The sequence below is a fragment of the Dermacentor andersoni genome, chromosome 5, assembly GCF_023375885.2.
Source record: "Dermacentor andersoni chromosome 5, qqDerAnde1_hic_scaffold, whole genome shotgun sequence".
In the NCBI taxonomy this organism is placed as follows: domain Eukaryota; kingdom Metazoa; phylum Arthropoda; class Arachnida; order Ixodida; family Ixodidae; genus Dermacentor; species Dermacentor andersoni.
Window position 1 is genome coordinate 193045354 of NC_092818.1, and position 17841 is coordinate 193063194.

At 45.8% G+C, this 17841-nt stretch overlaps 2 protein-coding genes across 5 annotated transcripts in view; one reads left to right on the plus strand and one right to left on the minus strand.

Moving 5' to 3' along the window:
* The window catches only part of Dgk (diacyl glycerol kinase 1), a 563049-nt gene that overhangs the window by 333110 nt on the left and 212098 nt on the right, over positions 1-17841 (plus strand). The window lies entirely within an intron of this gene.
* Positions 2321-16797, minus strand: LOC126532238 (uncharacterized). Its single transcript, XM_055070585.1, has 7 exons — positions 16590-16797; positions 15791-15982; positions 13891-13984; positions 12431-12523; positions 10320-10485; positions 2734-2813; positions 2321-2342 (listed from the first exon to the last, which is right to left on the minus strand). Exons 1-7 carry the CDS (start codon positions 16771-16773, stop codon positions 2321-2323), a joined length of 831 nt encoding a protein of 276 aa, XP_054926560.1. The 5' UTR covers positions 16774-16797.

Here is a 17841-nt window from a genome sequence, read left to right on the forward strand (position 1 = left end):
AAGGAAAATGGACGATAAAGAGATAGCCAACTATGTATCTCTGTGCTTGCCTTGGACAGCCTTCGTGAAGAATGTTTCGTGTAGTAGTAGCCGGCAAGAATTCCGATGCAGTAGCTCGGAATGTGGGTGTATGGCATGTAATACACGAAACCGGCATAGCTGTGCCTGCAGAAGACAAGAAGAAATGTTTGACCTGGCCCGTCTGTGTGGTTTCTCGAGCTCGTCTCCGCATTACGCATTATATTACGCATTACGCATTACGTCTCCGCTCCGCATTATATATATATATATATATATATATATATATATATATATATATATATATATATATATATATATAGAGTGTCCCACGTAACTTGAGCCAAACATTGGAAACATGCAAAGCCATGTAGCTGGACAGGAACCAGTTAATGCTGTTTGCCGTCGCTTGGAGATACTCAGATTCTCTTTTTTTACATTCCACCTAATTAGAAATTAATTATTCAATTTCTCTAAAATGTTTCAATTAGATAAAAAGTGTGAATGAAAAAATTGTAGGGTAACATGAAATGCTCCCGATACAGCTTTCTGTTGCTCGATACATAAAAGTGCTTTTCCAAGCGTGAAAGAAGCCCGCGAATAACACAAAGTGCCTCGAGTGGCCAGTAACGTGCATCTTTCGACATCATGATTAACGTGTCACACAAAACAATTCATAAGACCTTATTCGGTTCACTGTCACCTTCCCAGAGGAGTGTAGTACAGAAGTCCGGGAGTAAGTTCCAGCATGTGGTTCTGGACGTAGGTGAACAACATCGATAGCGCCATGATAATAAGAAGCGGCCGTTTGCTGCCAGTCCTGAAGGGAAGCAAAAGTGATGAAAGTAGACATTTAGTCCATTATTCGCGGTTACTATTCATCTTTGTTGTAAAATACATTTCGTGAGATGACTCGGCGTTCCTTGCTCGTTAACGAATACAATGAATCCTCTAGCACGAAGGAATAAATGTAACGTTAAAGGAAACATTAAACAGATATCTGGTGCTTACAAGATCCCAATATTACAGATCAAGCTCTTTCGGCATCGATTATAAAACTTTGCTCCGGTTCCGCATCCGAGCAGCGACTACTGTGGCTTTCGGCAGTTTTGCCGGGAATGTTGTAGACTTTACGCGCATCGTCGTTTCTTCGTTAGCACACGACATCTACACTCGTCCTTTATAGTTTGCCTTCATTTTCTTTTCCTGTTCATTAGAATGATTTCGTTCGTTATTTCGTTGTTAGTAGATTGGGATAGCGGCTTCAAGAATGATCGAGCATGTATTTTTTTTTTTCGCATTGCTCCTCCCAGATTACGTACAGCCTTTTTACGGCCTTTTCTCCAATGCTTTAGCTATCATTGATTATTCGCTCGGCGTACTTACTGAAACAGACAATTAAACTGTGCCTGAACTTTTCGCGATTGAGTTTTGGGGATATGGTTCCAGTGATTGGACTTCAATTTTAACAGAAACGCTCCGCTTCATTGCGCTGATAACCGATGTAGCAACGGAAGTTTTGCAATCCTGCACAGTATAGACGATTTTACGCAAGAAAGGGCATAATTTAGTTACATTCTTTGTCTAGGAGCATAAAATCGAAAACATGATAATATCTCATGCAGTTAATTTGTGTCTAAATAGATAAGCCAGACGGAATGATCTCGTAATTTCATGTGCAGGTGCATGCTACTGCACGTACTACCATGGCTTCAAATACAATGAGCACAGTGGAATACCGACTCTTTCAGCGAACACTTCTAATTTTTTTTTAGATTGCTTGTGGCAGATAGCACAATTCTATTCCGTGACCTGGTCTACTCAAAGAGGTGTGCAATACTTGCACAAAGAAATTCAAATGCATAATCGATAAGCTAACAAAAATTCAATAAATAAGTTTTTTACTAATTACCTTGTGTCACGTATTGTAATTTATAAATTCCAGCCGGGGAGTTCGCAAGGCGGATCTACTTGGAATAAATTCTCAGGATGACACCAGTCCCGAACATTGCGGAGAAATCCATTTACTTTCTAGTTACTTTTGTGTTTCAATTCATAAAACAACGTTTTGTTAAGAAAGCAAGTGAAACGACAGTGCATTTTTCCCGCAGTTTGACGGCGCATATCTCGTAAATTATCTTCAAGTGGATATGTCTTGCAGTCTCACCCGCTAGAACTTGTAAAGTGCTATATTTACCAATAGGTACTTAGTTAAAAATTTAATTAGTAAAGGTTTGTTAATGCGTCGATTATGCAATTCAAAATTTTGTGCAAGAATGTCCGCCTCTTCGAGTAGAGCAGCTCATTGACTAGAATTGTTCTGACTGTCAAAGGCAATCAAAAAACAAAAACAAAATTGAAAGTGTTCGCTGAAACACCCTGTATGGTGAACAAGGAGAGTTCCTACGCGTGGCAGCAATGCTGTGATACTGTAACCGCACTAGTTCGTTCGTTAAACCTGTGCTTGAACAAGCTGTAGGCCTTTAGATCTTAAATCAAGCGTGAATCAATTCAATGCAACGAACGCTGGCGAAGGTGGAAGAACGAATTCTCGATAATTTTGACTAAATGTATTGTTTATTGGAACATGTTATCCTGTTCTGTTGCTATGAGATATCGTTTAAAAGGCAGCCGACATTACTGTGTGAGAGCAATTGTCTGAGCATAGTTTTTATTGTGGTATTTGAAAGAAAAAAAGAAATAGAAAGTGCTTGCCTTTTTAGTCTCCGTGTGAAGTAGAGCATGAGCATGAAAACTTGAAAGTCCAGTGCTGTATACCAGTGCTGAGGACTGCACTGCAATACGGGAACAAGGAACGCCGTGACGATGTTATCGGTAGCGTGATTACGTGGTATAGCGTGGCTTTATGCATATTTCAAGTGGTTCCCGCTAAGTTTGAACTTCTCTGTCCTTATGAAATTGCGCACCCTTTCCCAAAGCTTCTATTGCAATACATACGCAGAGGAGGGGATGTCGATGGAATAGGCTACGCATGATCCCGCATGCTTAGTCACAAAACTCTTACACCCAAAGATCGTTTGTCTTTTCTGGGACCGCGCTTTTCCCTTCCCGAGACAAAGCATATTCAAGTTCCCTGACTATGTACCTTGTTCCACAAAGTTTTCAGATTACTGATAACCCACCACGCTTTCTTCTATTATTGAAATCTACCATTAGGCGGAAAACAGCTGTTCCAGTTATCTCACTCCCTAGAGGCGACATTCCGGCTGTTTCTGAAACGTATTGCAGACTCGCTGGCCGGAGACGCTTTCTCTCTCAAAGAAAAATGACCGCGTCGGTTCTCCGACGTTGCCACGTAAGCTTCTGCGTGCATTCATCTGAAGGCCGGCGCAGGGCTGTGCCATTGTAGTGACTCGAAGGACGCGCTGCGGCTGTGGCTTGCAGGCCCAGCAAGAATGATCCGTATTAATGGTAACCGTCGGTTGTTTTGCCGCGAGGATGCCATAGTGCGCCATTAATAAAACGCAAGGCCTGGCCGATGGAAAGAAAAGCGTGAGAGAACGGCGAGACAGAGGAGGACAGGATTTGTGTGTTCAGCTAACGGTCTGCTATCGAACAGAGGTTGCTTTGGCTCATCTGACCGCTGTAAAGGATTCAAGACGGCACCTGCTATCTGTCGCACCGAGGCAAGTTTGTAGACGGAAGACCAGTGTTCAGTATGTTTCTTCATTACCGACCCAGTATGCCTGGTGTCCTCTGGTGTCACATGTCGCTGCTTACTCGATGACAGATAGCGCTCGGAATTACCCGTGCTTTCTGATGAATTTCTTATGGCTACCTTCAATCTGGGCGGGTCCCCTCCTTCATCTTGCCAGGGTTCAAGCCGAGAGTTAAGACCGAATGATAATAATATTTTATGCGATATAAATAGGACTACAATGTATGAATATGTAAGAGGGAGGGAAAGTGCCCAGCATGTAAAGTAATGTGAAGCCCTGCTCGAGCTATTTGGAAGTACGAATTGGCGAAAGATGTTTCCGCTAATGTTTCCCGGCTAACCGGTAATCAGCATGCATTTCCTTTAGATTTACGAAGCAAGAATTCTGGAGAGGTTGAAAGATCGATGTTTTAATGACGTCGTTACAGCAGAAAAAAGATGTGTGCTCCTTGCGCTGTAAGTTTAGCCAGGCGATGCGATGGAATATTCATGTAATTAGACCGTTCCTCTCACTGCATCTTGTCTACAACCGACACATAACGTCTTTCTGTTTCCTTTTTTTCTAAGTAAGCGTACTCCAAGAATGTCAGGTGCATTGAATAAATACCTTCAGCGGCAATCAAATCTTGGCCCAAGGAAGGAAGGAAAAAGTGGAGAAGGAAGGCAGGGAGGTTAACCAGTTTAGCCTAACCGGTTTGCTACCCTACACATGGGAGCGGGATGGGGGGGCTGAAAGATGGGGAGAAGAGATAGAGGGCACATAACACGGCACACACATCGTTGGTTACAGTCTGTCACTCTTGTGCGGTACGCGACATCACTGTCACAGCCGCTTGTCCAAGCCCGTATCCTTCATAAACCGAAGCAGTCCCTTCGTCGCCTTCAGCTGCGATGTCTTCAGTCGGCGATATGTGAAAATGGTTGCAACTGACAATGGTCTATTGTCAAGGTGCGCTAGAACGGACGCCATGGACTGTCTCTGAACATTATATTCAGGACAGTCGCACAGAATGTGTTCCAGTGTCTCCTCGCAAAGACAGGCATTGCAGAGAGCGTTGTCGGCCATTCCAATGCGAAACGAGTAAGATTTCGTGAAGGCCGCCCCTAGCCATAAGCGATAAAGCAGGGTGGCCTCACTTCGGCGGAGTCCAGTTGGCATACACAGATGCATCAAGGAGGGCAGGTCGTGTTGATGATTGCTGCGGTTGGTCTGGCTGCTTGGTGTGCACCATAGAGAGAGCGTGATCTCCCGAGCAAGCACCTGAAGTCTGCTGGCTGCGTCGGACCGTGAAAGTGGTATGGCCTCTTCCTGTGTGTCTTCAAGGGCTGTCCGAGCGGCTTTATCGGCGTCTTCATTTCCGATGACGCCGCAGTGACTTGGCAGCCACTGAAACGTCACGTGATGTCCTTTCTCATGTGATGTATGGAGTAGGCATCTAATATCGAATACGAGCTGTTCGAATGGCCCGCGACGCAGAGCTGATAGTACAGATTGTAGGGCTGCCTTTGAGTCGCTGAAAATTGACCATTGTCGAGGTGGTTCCCGATTGACAAAACAAAGTGCAGCTCGAAGAGCAGCTAGTTCCGCAGATGTAGATGTCGTTGGGTGGTCAGTCCTAAAGCTGATGGTAATACCTCTTTCTGGGACGACTACAGCACCGGACGAACACTGGATGTTTGTGGAACCGTCAGTATAAATATGTGCACTGTCTGCGTACCTCTCGTGCAGAAGAAGCAGAGACAGTTGTTTCAGCACAGGCGACGACAGCTCAGACTTTTTCCCGATTCCTGGTACGCTGAGATGGACTGTGGGGCTGACAAGGCACCAAGGGGGTATCGATGGTTTAGATGCAGCCGTGAAGCCCGAGGGAAGTTTGTCGTTGTACTTGACGATAGTTTTTGAGAATGATGCTTGGTGCCTGTCTGAAGGTAGTGTTGCAAGGTGGTGATAGGGGGCCCGTGCCAAATGTCTGATATGCGTTCTCAGGGTTTCCACCGTGATGTGAGTCTGCATTGGATGGTCCCGAGCAATCGCAATAGTTGCCTCAGTTGACGTGCATCTCGGCAAACCAAGACAAACTCTGAGTGCTTGAGCTTGCGCTGCTTGCAGAACACGAATATTTGTCTTGCAGGTGTTGTTCAGTACAGGTAGACTGTATCTTAAAAAACCGAGAAAGAGAGCTCTGTAGAGTCTCAGCATTGCGTCTACTGACATCCCCCACGTCTTTCCTGTCAGGTATATAAACAACTGGGAGGTTGATGTTAGGCGTCGTTTCATGTAAGCCACGTGCGGGCTCCAACAGAGGTCTCGGTCGATAATTACGCCAAGAAATCTGTAGGTTCTGACATAGGAAATGGTCCGCCCATTGATTGAGATGACATAAGGCGTCATTGGTTTGCGAGTAAACGCCACTAGGGCGCATGTTTCTGGCGATATGCTGAGACCTTGTTCACACAAGTAGCTCGCTGTCAAAGTAGCCGCTCTCTGAAGCCGTGCAGGTATCTGAGGACGTGTGACTGCCGAAGTCCAGAGACAGATGTTATCTGCGTATACTGAAATTTTGGTGGTAGTTGGCAAGTGTTCAGCAAGCCCAATAAGAGCGAAGTTGAATAGCGTCGGGCTGAGAGCACCGCCTTGAGGAACGCCCTTGCTGGTATAGCGTCGCGTAGTTGGGCCATCGTCAGTTAATACATAGAATGATCTTGCAGATAGGTAACTTGCAATCCATAAAAATACTCGACCACCTAGGCCAACCGTCACAAGAGCGTCGAGAATAGCCTCATGTAATACGTTATCGTATGCCCCTTTCACATCTAAGAATAAAGCGGCAGATAAACGTTTACGGGACCTTTCGTGCTGGACATATGAAACGAGATCAACTACATTGTCGATGGAAGAGCGGTCACGTCGGAAACCAGCCATGGAACTCGGATAAATCTTGTAGTGTTCAAGGTACCAATCCAGGCGGCCAAGGATCATCCGTTCCATTATCTTTCCTACACAGCTGGCCAACGCTATCGGGCGGTAAGAGGTGAGCTCTAGCGGGGATTTGCCCTGCTTCAAGATTGGCACCAGGCGGCTCACTTTCCATTCGTCAGAAACATTTCCCTCCTGCCATGAGGTGTTGTAGAGACTCAATAGTGCTATCCGTGCGGATTCTCCTAGATAGCACAAGGCTCGGTATGATATACCATCTGGACCCGGAGATGATGAGCGCCTGCAGAGAGCTAGTGCCGCCTCGAGCTCTTCCATTGTAAAAGGAAGGTCCATGCGGCAATCTCGGGAATGGGGGACATCATCTCGGGCTGGAGGATCTGGACGTGTCGCTTGGTCTGCCATTCGCGCACAAATGTCTTCTGCGACATCGATGTCTTGCCGCCTTTGGAAAAGCGCGAGCGCCTTGAATGGAAAACGCTGTTCCGGAAGGCAACGCAGACCTTGCACCGTTTTCCAAATGTGAGACAGCGGCTTGCGGGGGTCGAGTGTCTGGCAAAACGTTGCCCAACGTTCCGACGCTATTCTATCCATTCGACGCTGAATCTTCTTTTGTATCCTCCTGGCTGCCCTAAGGTCATGGATTGATCTCGTACGCCGATATCGACGTTCCGCCCGGCGACGAAGTGCGCGAAGTCGCTCTAATTCTATGTCGAAGTCGTTTCGCGTGTGAGAGATCGTCAGTATGCGAGTGGCGTTCCGCATCGTATTTTTAATTGTTTGTTCTAACCCAGAGGGTGGGCCCTCGCTGCAGGCATCTTCCATATCAGATTTGAAGTTGGCCCATTGAATCGTCCGAATGGTATTCCGTGGGCCAGATCTAGACGACAAGCCTTTGATGTTCAGATAGGTGCGAATGTGATCACTCCCATGTGTCTCAATATCTGGAAACCACTTCACATATCTGGCGAGAGAGTTGGAGACAAAAGCAAGGTCGAGGCAGCTGCCGTATGTCACGCCTCGAAGAAAGGTGGGGCTACCATCGTTCAAGAGAGTAAGGCCATAGTTGTAGGCGATGCTTGATAATCTTCGTCCTCTTGCATTTGTCTTTGTACTTCCCCATGCTGGATGGTGTGCATTGAAATCTCCTATGATGACCCATGGGGCGGGGCAAACACTCAAGATATCCGCTAATCTTTTAGTGTCGAAATTGTTGGAAGGCGATATATACACGCCTATGAGAGTAAACAAGAGTTTGTTCTTTTTAACTGTGACGCATATATACTGATTGTCGTCGTGGGGCGCAATCGGTTGCAAAACGTAGGTGAGTTCCCGACGAACAAAAATGATGATTTTGCTGCATGCACTATTTGTTGATGACATGAAACATTCGTACCCTGACAGTCTGATTGGCTTCGACAAGTTGGGCTCACAAATGACGATGAGTGGAAACACATTGGTGTACACATACTGACGGAAATCTGAAATTCGTGATTTTAGCCCTCTGGCGTTCCACTGCATGACGGACGCTGCCTTGACTTCTTTTCGGAAGGATGGGGTATGGGTAGCCATCTTTCTAGTTGAGGGATTCAAGTACTGGGCTTAAGGCGTCCAGCACTTTAAGTGCTCTTCGAGCAGACGGTGTCCCCATCTCAACTAAAATCGTTCGGATGGCCTCCATGAGGGAACGTAGCACCGAGATGACTTGATCTGTTTTAGGTGACTCATCATTGGCCGGAGAAGGCTCCGGTGGCGCCGTGACCTTCTGAGGTTCCTTAGCAAGGAAGCGGCTCGGTAGCGTAGGCCATTCCTCTAAAGAAAGAGAGTTATCTGATGCCCTCGTGGAAGTGGTGGGCCCTTTCGCGTCGCGACTAGGTGGTACCGTAGTGGAGCGGGTACTGTCGCTTCGCTCATGCGCCTTCTTTGAAGGCGTACGACGGTGCCGACGTCGACGCCGACGCCGGACTACTTCGGCTGCCTCCCTGTGGGCCGAATTGTCTCTGGCCATTTGCTTCAGAACCGCGCGCTCCCTCTTGATGCGGGGACAGTCTTTCGACGAGGCTGCGTGAGGGCCGCTACAGTTGGCGCACTTCAGAACTGTGGCACCGCAGGTCACTTCTGCATGAGGTTCAGCGCAACGGGGACACAGAAGCGAGTTGGGACACACGCCCTTTACGTGTCCTAGCCTGAAGCACTGATGGCATTGAAGCGGCTTCTGGATGAATGGTCGAACTGGATGTCGAAAATGTGCGACTTTAACGTGGGAGGGTATGCAATCCCCCTTGAAGATTACTTTTACGCAGCGCGTATTCCCAAGACGGCGCACTTGCGTAATGATCGTGCCCTCGTTTGCCGGCTTTATGAGGCTAGGTAAATCTTCATTGGGAATGGCAATGTCAATGTCGTAAATTACACCGGCTATCGATGTGTCGTCGATCGGGATGAAGGGGCGCATTTTGATGCCGCCAAGCTCCGTGATTTCTTGAAGTGTTCCAAGCGCACTCGCGTTGTACACGTCTATGGCGAGTATATTCTTGCGTGGGTTTATTCTGATGTCTTTAATTTGATCCGGCACCGCCCGTTCCAGAAAAATGGATAGGGCTTGCCTGTTCAGCAACCGTAGGTGTCTTGACGGTTCTTCCGGCATAAAGATGATGACGTGTGGCCAGCGCGCAGGCCGTGACTTCATAGTCGTAGTGCTCGCAGGAGCTGACGGCGCTGTGTTGGCGATCTTTCTCTTCACCCTCTTACTCCGGACGGGTATGAAGCCGTCGTCGGATGAGTCGTCTTCCGACATAGAGTACAGCTCGGTGTCCTCGGTGTCGCTGGGGGAGCCAACTCGCTTCCTTGCGGTTGACAGCCGTGATGACTTCTGGCCAGGCGGGCCTGTGGCATGCTCCGCGTCCATGGTCGCAAGACGGGGAGGTGAGGCACCCCGAAAGGCAAAGAGTTCACCAAACATGCAGAGAGCACAGAAACAAGCGTTCTGTCAAGAAGACACTTCGTCGTCTTCCTTGGCCCAAATAATTCCCCTGCAGAACCAGGAATCTTTCACAATAAATAAAGGCAACAGTAAACGTATGATTAAGAACTTCCCTTCGTTGTCGGTTAAAACAGGCTTTAAATAAGGAAGAAGAATCGTGCAAAGATTCCAAATAATTCCCCTGCAGAACCAGGAATCTTTGCACGATTCTTCTTCCTTATTTAAAGCCTGTTTTAACCGACAACGAAGGGAAGTTCTTAATCATACGTTTACTGTTGCCTTTATTTATTGTGAAACGAATGATTTAGCATGATGGGATGGATGCCTCATCGTGAGAACATAAGAGTTACGTGCTGCAAATATTAAATTACATGTTGCAATGCAGGCAGCAAGTCCAGCTTTATCAGCAGCGTATTCTGTTGGCTCGAAGGAATGTCCACATGGGCATAATGCCTGTGAATCTTGTTTGCTTTATATAGCTTCATCATTTTCAAACTGAGGGCCCGACTTATCGGTTGACCGGAGAAGAGTATAGCGTTATAAAAAAGATGCTTATGAAGATGTATACAAAAATGCTAGAATGAAATACATGTACAATATACCTGATTAAATCAAGCAAGCTAAGTGACTATTTGTCACCGCCCCGCTTCAAAGGGGATGCCAATAAATCGTCATCATCATCAATCATCATCAGGGCTACTCACTATGTTTTCAAAATCGAGCAGGTTGAGCATTCCGGTGATGTAATATGGCCAGTGGTCAGGAAAGGCCCGTTTGCGCAGTTCTCCGAAGGTGGCCCAGAGGGGACCATACCCCGAAACTGGCACTAAGTGGTGGAAGCACGCCGTCAGACACACAAGCGGGAACAACCTGCGGGTTAATTATTCGCCCCCAAACTGAAAGCCGTGGACGACAGGCACGAGCAGAAGGTAAATCATGCTTTCAAGAATTTATCACGTATATTCGTAAAGTCGCCCTAATTAATTAATGTACCGAACATATCATGGTTCTAGGGGACGAGGGCAGGCATAGGACCGAAATACAGCTCAGCAGAGTAGAACACTGGGTTGGTTGGTACAGCATTGTAAACAGAGTATCAAGAAATAATGTGATACGAAAGAATAGAAAAGCGCAAGTCCCGTAATGCATTACACCACCTTAAAAAAGTTTAATGATGGGGTTTAACGTGCCAAAACCACTTTCTGATTATGAGGCACGCCGTAGTGCATAGCTCCGGAAATTTAGACCACCTGGGGTTCTTTAACAGGCACCTAAATCTAAGTACACGAATGTTTTCGCATCTCGCCCCCATCGATATGTGGCCGTCGCGGCCGGGATACGATCCCGCGACCTCGTGCTCAGCAGCCCAACACCATAGCCACTGAGCAACCACGGCGGGTATTACACCACCTGATCTACAAAAAAAAAAAAAAGAAACAAAAAACCGAGCGCGCTTCTGTCACACGTTCGTGTTTGAATGTAGCACATTAAAATCGAGAAATGTCACAGAAATAAGGATAACAGTAATCTGCTATCTAGCTTCGGGCATCGGGCGCATTGCTTAGTTTTGCAACGTTCTATCAAAATATCCGTTGGGAGATATTGCGACATTCGCCTTTTCACGGTGTCCTAAAGCTGCAGTCGAAGATAGAGAGAAAGAAAGGCAAAGGAAAGACAGGGAGGTTAACCAGATATTATCTCCGGTTGGCTACCCTGTACTGGGGGAGGGGTAAAGGGATGCGATAGATGAGAAAAAGAAAAAGAAAAAAATGACATACACAAACACACACATACACACACACGATACAGAACTGTTTCTGTGGGCACTATCACGCAGTCTGCGAAGGCGTTCCTAGCGTTACGCAGTTTCACCATCCCATCCTAGGTCACACACAGTCACAATTTGTCGCCAATTTATCTCTTAAGTAGCGCGGCAGCGCCTTCATAGCGGATCGCGCTGATGTTCGCGTAGGCTAATTTCCAAGGATGTTTTCTGTTAGTGGCCGCTTGTCCAGTTGTTCTAGGGTGGGTAAGAGGGCTGCTCTTTGCAGGTTGAAACGAGGGCACTCACAAAAGTGTGCGATTGTTTCGTTGCAACCGCAGAAGTCACAAAGTAGGCTGTTAGCCACTCCGATAAGAAAAGTGTACGCATTTGAAAATGCTACTCCAAGTCATAGATGGACTTGAAGGGAGCATATACGTCGTGGAAGGTCGGGAGGAATACGGAGCTGTAAATTAGGGTCCAGGGTATGAAGGCGTGCACTGAAGTTAAATGCGTTGTGTTTTATAAATGATCTAAGCGATGGATAGTGGTCAAAGGTTGCCATTTCAGCCAACGCTACAAGTGGAGTTCTTTTCGACAGGGCGCTGACAAATGCAAGTCGCCTCGCCGAAACGTTGGCTAATGCGACGCCCTGTCTACTCATCCATTGTTGATCATTTCAGGTCCCCATCTTCCCCTGAACATCTTTCTTGTTAGGTGTCGATAATCTAAGTCACGTTTACTGCAAATATGTAACGCTCATTGTATGTCTTTTTAAGACAGGGATCGCATCTCTAAGCGATAGACACATACACAAGAAGAAAAACAATAAGCGTGAAGTTCAACCACCTCGCTGACGAACAGCTTCTTCTATTGTATTCCTTCTAAGTAGTTCGTATACATGATGGCAATTCAGTGTTTTTAGTGGACACCCCCGCTAGTTTCTTCCTTGGTCTCACTCTGAAGGGAGGAACAAGCCATCACGCAGGTGCAGTTTAACTCCGCTTAAGTCTGAACATCGCCACTTTTCTCCTCAGGAAGGTGTCCGCTTACCTGAGGTACCTGTGAAGTACCATCGCGAAGCAACTAGCCTTGCCATGCTCTTCGTTTGATCGCTTTGAAACTGTCATCCATTGCATGAATCCACTGTAAATACCAAAAGATATACATTGGTCGTTGTCAAAATTTGTGAAGAAAGTTTGATATGAGCATGAGGGGCAATATATGTACATGTGAAGTGTTTGAATAAAGGGAAAATCAGACATCCACCCGTTTGGAGCAATTGCTACAAAGGAAACCCATACGGGTTCCTCGAAAGAAAAGCCTCAAGAGCGTCTGCCCCGGAAAGGCGGTGGTCCCGGGTTCGAGTCCCGGACCAGGACGAATTTTTCTTCAACTATGAGGCTTTTCTTTCGAGGAAGCCGTATGGGTTTCCTTTGTAGCAATTCCTACAAACGGGTGGATGTCTGATTTTCCCTTTATTCATTATTTCTCTGCACCTTGCGTGTTTCCGCAGAACTACTACGTCAATCATGTGAAGTGTTGTCACTTTCACTGAAATGAAACCTTGGCATTAGCTCTCACATAAGCCTTTTATTAGACTATGCAAAATACAGGACAAAGTCAACGTCTACGACAGAGGGAAGGGCGATTGTGAAAAGCACATCACCGTCCCTCACGAACTGCAAGATTTCTCAAATACGCTTAATTAAAAGTTAATAGTGGGGACTAAATAACTATAACTTCATAACTAATAAAGAAAAGTCCACACATCAGATGATTTCTGCCAGCAAATGTAAGTTAAACCGGAGAAAAAGTGCCGGAAACAGCATGTAACCATTATTGTTAGGTCTTATTAGCTTCAAAATCCTTGTGAAAGACAGTGAGTTCAGTGTACTGAAGTTCTAACGTTTCAAACACCCAACTATACGAACTCTGACCCAGAACACAAACTACACTTTTGCCGGATTCTTCTAGACAACATAGTCTGATCAAGCCTTGCCGCCAAGACGGAGTTCAAAGTGAGAAAAAAAGTAAAAATAAAATGTGGTGGACCTCATGGTCCGCTGGCTACCACGTTGTCGTAATTAACTCGAAAACTTCCAGCGTCAAGCCCGCCGGGACAACTTAGCAAAACCTAGCATGACCTCGCAAAACCTAGAAACAACTTAGCCAAGCCTACCATAACCGCGCAAAACCTAGAAACGACTTATCCAAGCCTACCAACAACTTAGTAAAACCTCGCGTAACCTCGCAAAACCCACAAACAACTTAGGTACACCACGTAAACGCTTGGTGATCACGATCTCCGCTATTGACTCCAGTCCTGCACCACTAGTGCAAGCTGCGCATGTTCTTTTTTTTTTTAATAGAACAGCGAAATAAAATTGCCTTAATGTCCTCGAGTGAGCGGAGCTCGTGAGGAGGAAAACAATGATGATGAATAATCGTCTGCTAGACGAAGGTAAGACGAAGTTTCAACAGAAAAAAGCATACCATTTGCTATGACTTACCTGATTGTCGTGAAAATTGCAACGCTCATAGTAGCGTTAACAATGAATTGCCGCGCCAATGTTCTCGACATTTCGTATACTTCGTCGTTATTGTCTGCAATAAACCAAGGGAAAAGTTATGCAGATCCAACGCAGATCTAGGAATTTACGTGAAGCGAAGCAATCGTGAAGCGCTTAATAAATTTGCCCATTAACTCCTCTCCTAATCATTGATTCTTGTCTGGGTTCCCTGATATCGGAGAAGTGAGACCGACATATAGGTCCAGAGGCCAGTATGCGATTTTTAAAATAAAGACTGTTTCAGCTCCACCACTTCATTGCTGCGTCTTTGACGTAGAGGAAATTGGCGCAGGCGTACGCGTGTGCTCTTGCACACCCATGCTGCGCAATCTGACACACACTTTGATAATATCAAAGAGTATTTTGGTGTTGGCATGACTGAAGTACACGTGCGATTGTGGCTTAATAGTTAGGGCTGCTGTGCTTGGGGACAAGGTTCGAGCCCACCATCGGGCACGTAATTATTATTTTTTAAAAAGTGTGAGCTATTGTGCAAGACAGCAGCAGAAGCCACTGTCCGGGAGTGGGAGGTGTTAGCCAAGAAATGTTCGCTTTAATACAGGGACGTGAATGACTAATCAGGATGTGTTCTCTTTGTTTCACAGTCTGCTGTTATCGCTATTTTAACTGTTAAAAGTGACAACACAGCTGAAAATTATTGTTACACTATCATTTCCATTGAATTCCTATCGACGTATCTGACTTCTGTTGTTAAACAGTCAGCTTTAAGAATTCCACACGGCTGGGTGCATTTATGGACGAACTTCCTTCCCTTCATCGTCGTCATTTCTTGCCATCATTCCGCAATCACTTAGCGCAGCCTTGCAGGTCAGAGTAACTTTCCCCAAGCAAGCCTATCTGCTTTCCGTCTGCTTTTCCGTAAATAAATTTTCTGTAGTTGAAGAGATATGTGCGAAGTTCAATTACTTCCTGGGAGAGTTGCATATTGTGAAGGGCATAACATAAGGTTAGGATAGAAATGGTTAGCAACTGTGGGGCCAGATAAGCTGGTCGTGTTTTTACTACGCAATTAGATGTAACAATCACGGAAATATGCTGGAGCGATGTGTCTCTTACTGTATGTCTCTGTGCCCTCACCCAGTGTTCGTGTTGGTCACATCATGCTTACCTGTAATGTATTATGTATTTGTGTGCGCGTAAAATAGTGGGCGCCACTTCAAGGTTCGATATATTTGTAGTCATGTAATAAAGATATCATTCGCAAAAAGCGTCTACTGCCCTCCGTAATATTGGCCATGCCTTCTAGCAACCGGCTCACCATCGTACCAAGTATGAATGATGCATGTTGTTCGTTATGAAAGATGACTCTCTCTGAGTTCTACATGAGTCCCTTTTTACCAAATGGCCCATTGTTGTGCAGTTTTATTCGCTTGATGTGCCCTACGCTGCAAAGAATTCTGAAACTATAGGCAATGTCGAATACAGCTCCGAAAGGTGGCCTTGTCCTTCTCAGACTCTTACTGCAATGGTGTCAGTTAGATAATGACATGTCATTGCTCAATCTTTGAGCCCGCTTTCATGCTTGCAGCACGATGAAATGTGATGAAAGTCGCTTTACTTAACCTGACTAAATAACTAAACTAACTAGCCAGGACAATCTTGCGAAGTGCACCTCTTCATATAACATTTACCTGCCTTTAATCAGCTTCGCTCCACCACATTTCTATATGCCTGGAGCTTAAATCGTCCAGCCTCAACATGTTTTCAAAGAAAGAATTGTTGTGGGTGATGTCTATTGTTCATTTATTTTTCGGAAATATTTCGGTGCACTCGACAGTACGCGCGATACCAACGAAAGCGCATTTGTTTCTTGTCTCACCCATGAGCGCTTCGTCCATGTAGATGTGCGTGTGAATGGTGATCACCCAGACCAGGCCGATGACGCGTAGACCGTTGAAGATGTCGAGTCTTTCCCCTTTTCCGCCGCTAGCGCCGCCTTCCATGCGGAACGTGGAACGCGCAGTCCGAAGCAAGGACAGTGTCTGGAATCGCGCCAGAATGCGGCTCCCTGCTGCCAACGCATGGAAGACCGCGTCGTGTGTTTTTTTACGTGCGCGCGTAGGGGGGGGGGGGGGGAGCAAAAGGGATGGAGAAGCGAATCAGTCAGTCCAGTGACAAAGTTTTGCAACTTTTCGGCTTGATAAATGTACGAGCGACACTGTTCTGCCTGCCACAAAGTTTCAATTTGCTCAGACCTACTTTGCGTAACACTGTGAGGTAAGATAGCACTGCCGGGTGCCTTCGACTTCTGATTGCTGGTTAAAAGAAAGAGAAAGAACTCTACAAGATGACACGGTCCTTGACACACAAGGATGAAAGGAAAGGGTAGCTTAGATCTGCTTAGAACACGTCGTTAACAAAGAAACATGAACTTTTAGCTATAAATAAAGGCGAATAGGAGAAGGAGAATGACAACAAGCATAAACAAGAACAGGAAAACACATCTTGTGACACGTGCCAGAGAATGAAAATGGTACACGCCTCTTAAGCTGAAGGTCAGGGAACTCGACAGGAACGTTTCTTTGGCTTCGTTTTAAATATGTTCGCTTCTTGGCGAGGCCCGTCATTTTAAGTGCTGCTATTTTGCCTGCGCGGAACTTGTTGTGGATTGCCCTTACCAGCATCTGCGTCTGCCTGCGCTTGGTCGACGAGGATGAGATCTTGTCGATTGATTACATCCAGAGCAGTCGCCAGCACCACCGCGGTCACGAACGCTGCCAGGATAAAACTGATGCAAGAAGCAAAATGTACATACCTGATGCACCTTGTTCGTTGACGGGTTGATATGCCCAGTGAATCCATCAATTTGCGTGTTAGCAGTGTTGAGCGCGGGAAATATCAGTAAGGTTAAATAAATTATTGTGTTTGATGACCCATAGCAGCTGATACCAGAGGTTCCATGGCGAAAGGCAAATGAGTAATTTGCACCATGCAGGGTTCTTTATATATATATTTTTTCGAGATACCTTACAGGCCCCACGAGGAGCATTGAGTAAGGGGGGCATTGCTGCATGAAAGTTGCACACGAGAATACCGCCGAGATGAGTGGAAATAATCGCTGCAAAACAGGGTCACAACTGCATAACTGCGGTAGTAAACAAACATTGGATAAATTGGATAACCCACATTGCTCGCAGACATAATCAAACATCGGGTAAAACAAGTGTAGTTTAAAGCATGAAAAGGAGATACAAAATCAATACTAACAATAATCGGATAAACAGAAATTACATTTTGGGAGAACGTACAAAACGTCTGATAAACTTTATATATACCACGCACATTGCTCGCGCACATAATAAAAATGTGTAATTTAACACATGAAAGAGGAAAAATATCTGCTTGACGCTACACCCGGTATACAGAGTATGACACATTTTTAGGACAGAAACTGCATGTTCAGGAGTTGCGTAAATTTATCTCTGTCCGTTTGCGTGACAGTTCTCTCGAGAAAGGAATTCCGTAAACGGATGGCTCGTGGCAAAGCTGACAGATTAAATGCATCCGTGCTTCCGTAGATGAGATTTAAACTTAACTCGTTATTCAGTCATCGTGATATACAACTTGCATGTTCCAGAAGCAAAGACGATGACTTCAATTGATGAACATATTAATGGAACAAGGACAGCAATGCCACGTCACGACGACTACTTAGTGCAGGAAGTGAAAGATCAAGTTTGATTCGAGTTACGTTTGACTGCCTATCGTAATTGCGGGAAATGAATTGATTAGCTCGGTTTTGTATGGCTTCTGACATGAAGATTAAATATTAATGATAAGGAGATGATATCGGGGATGCGAACTTGAGCTGCGGACGGACGAAAGTCCGGACGGCTAATTTTCGGATGTTAGACGGGAATTTACGTAGGT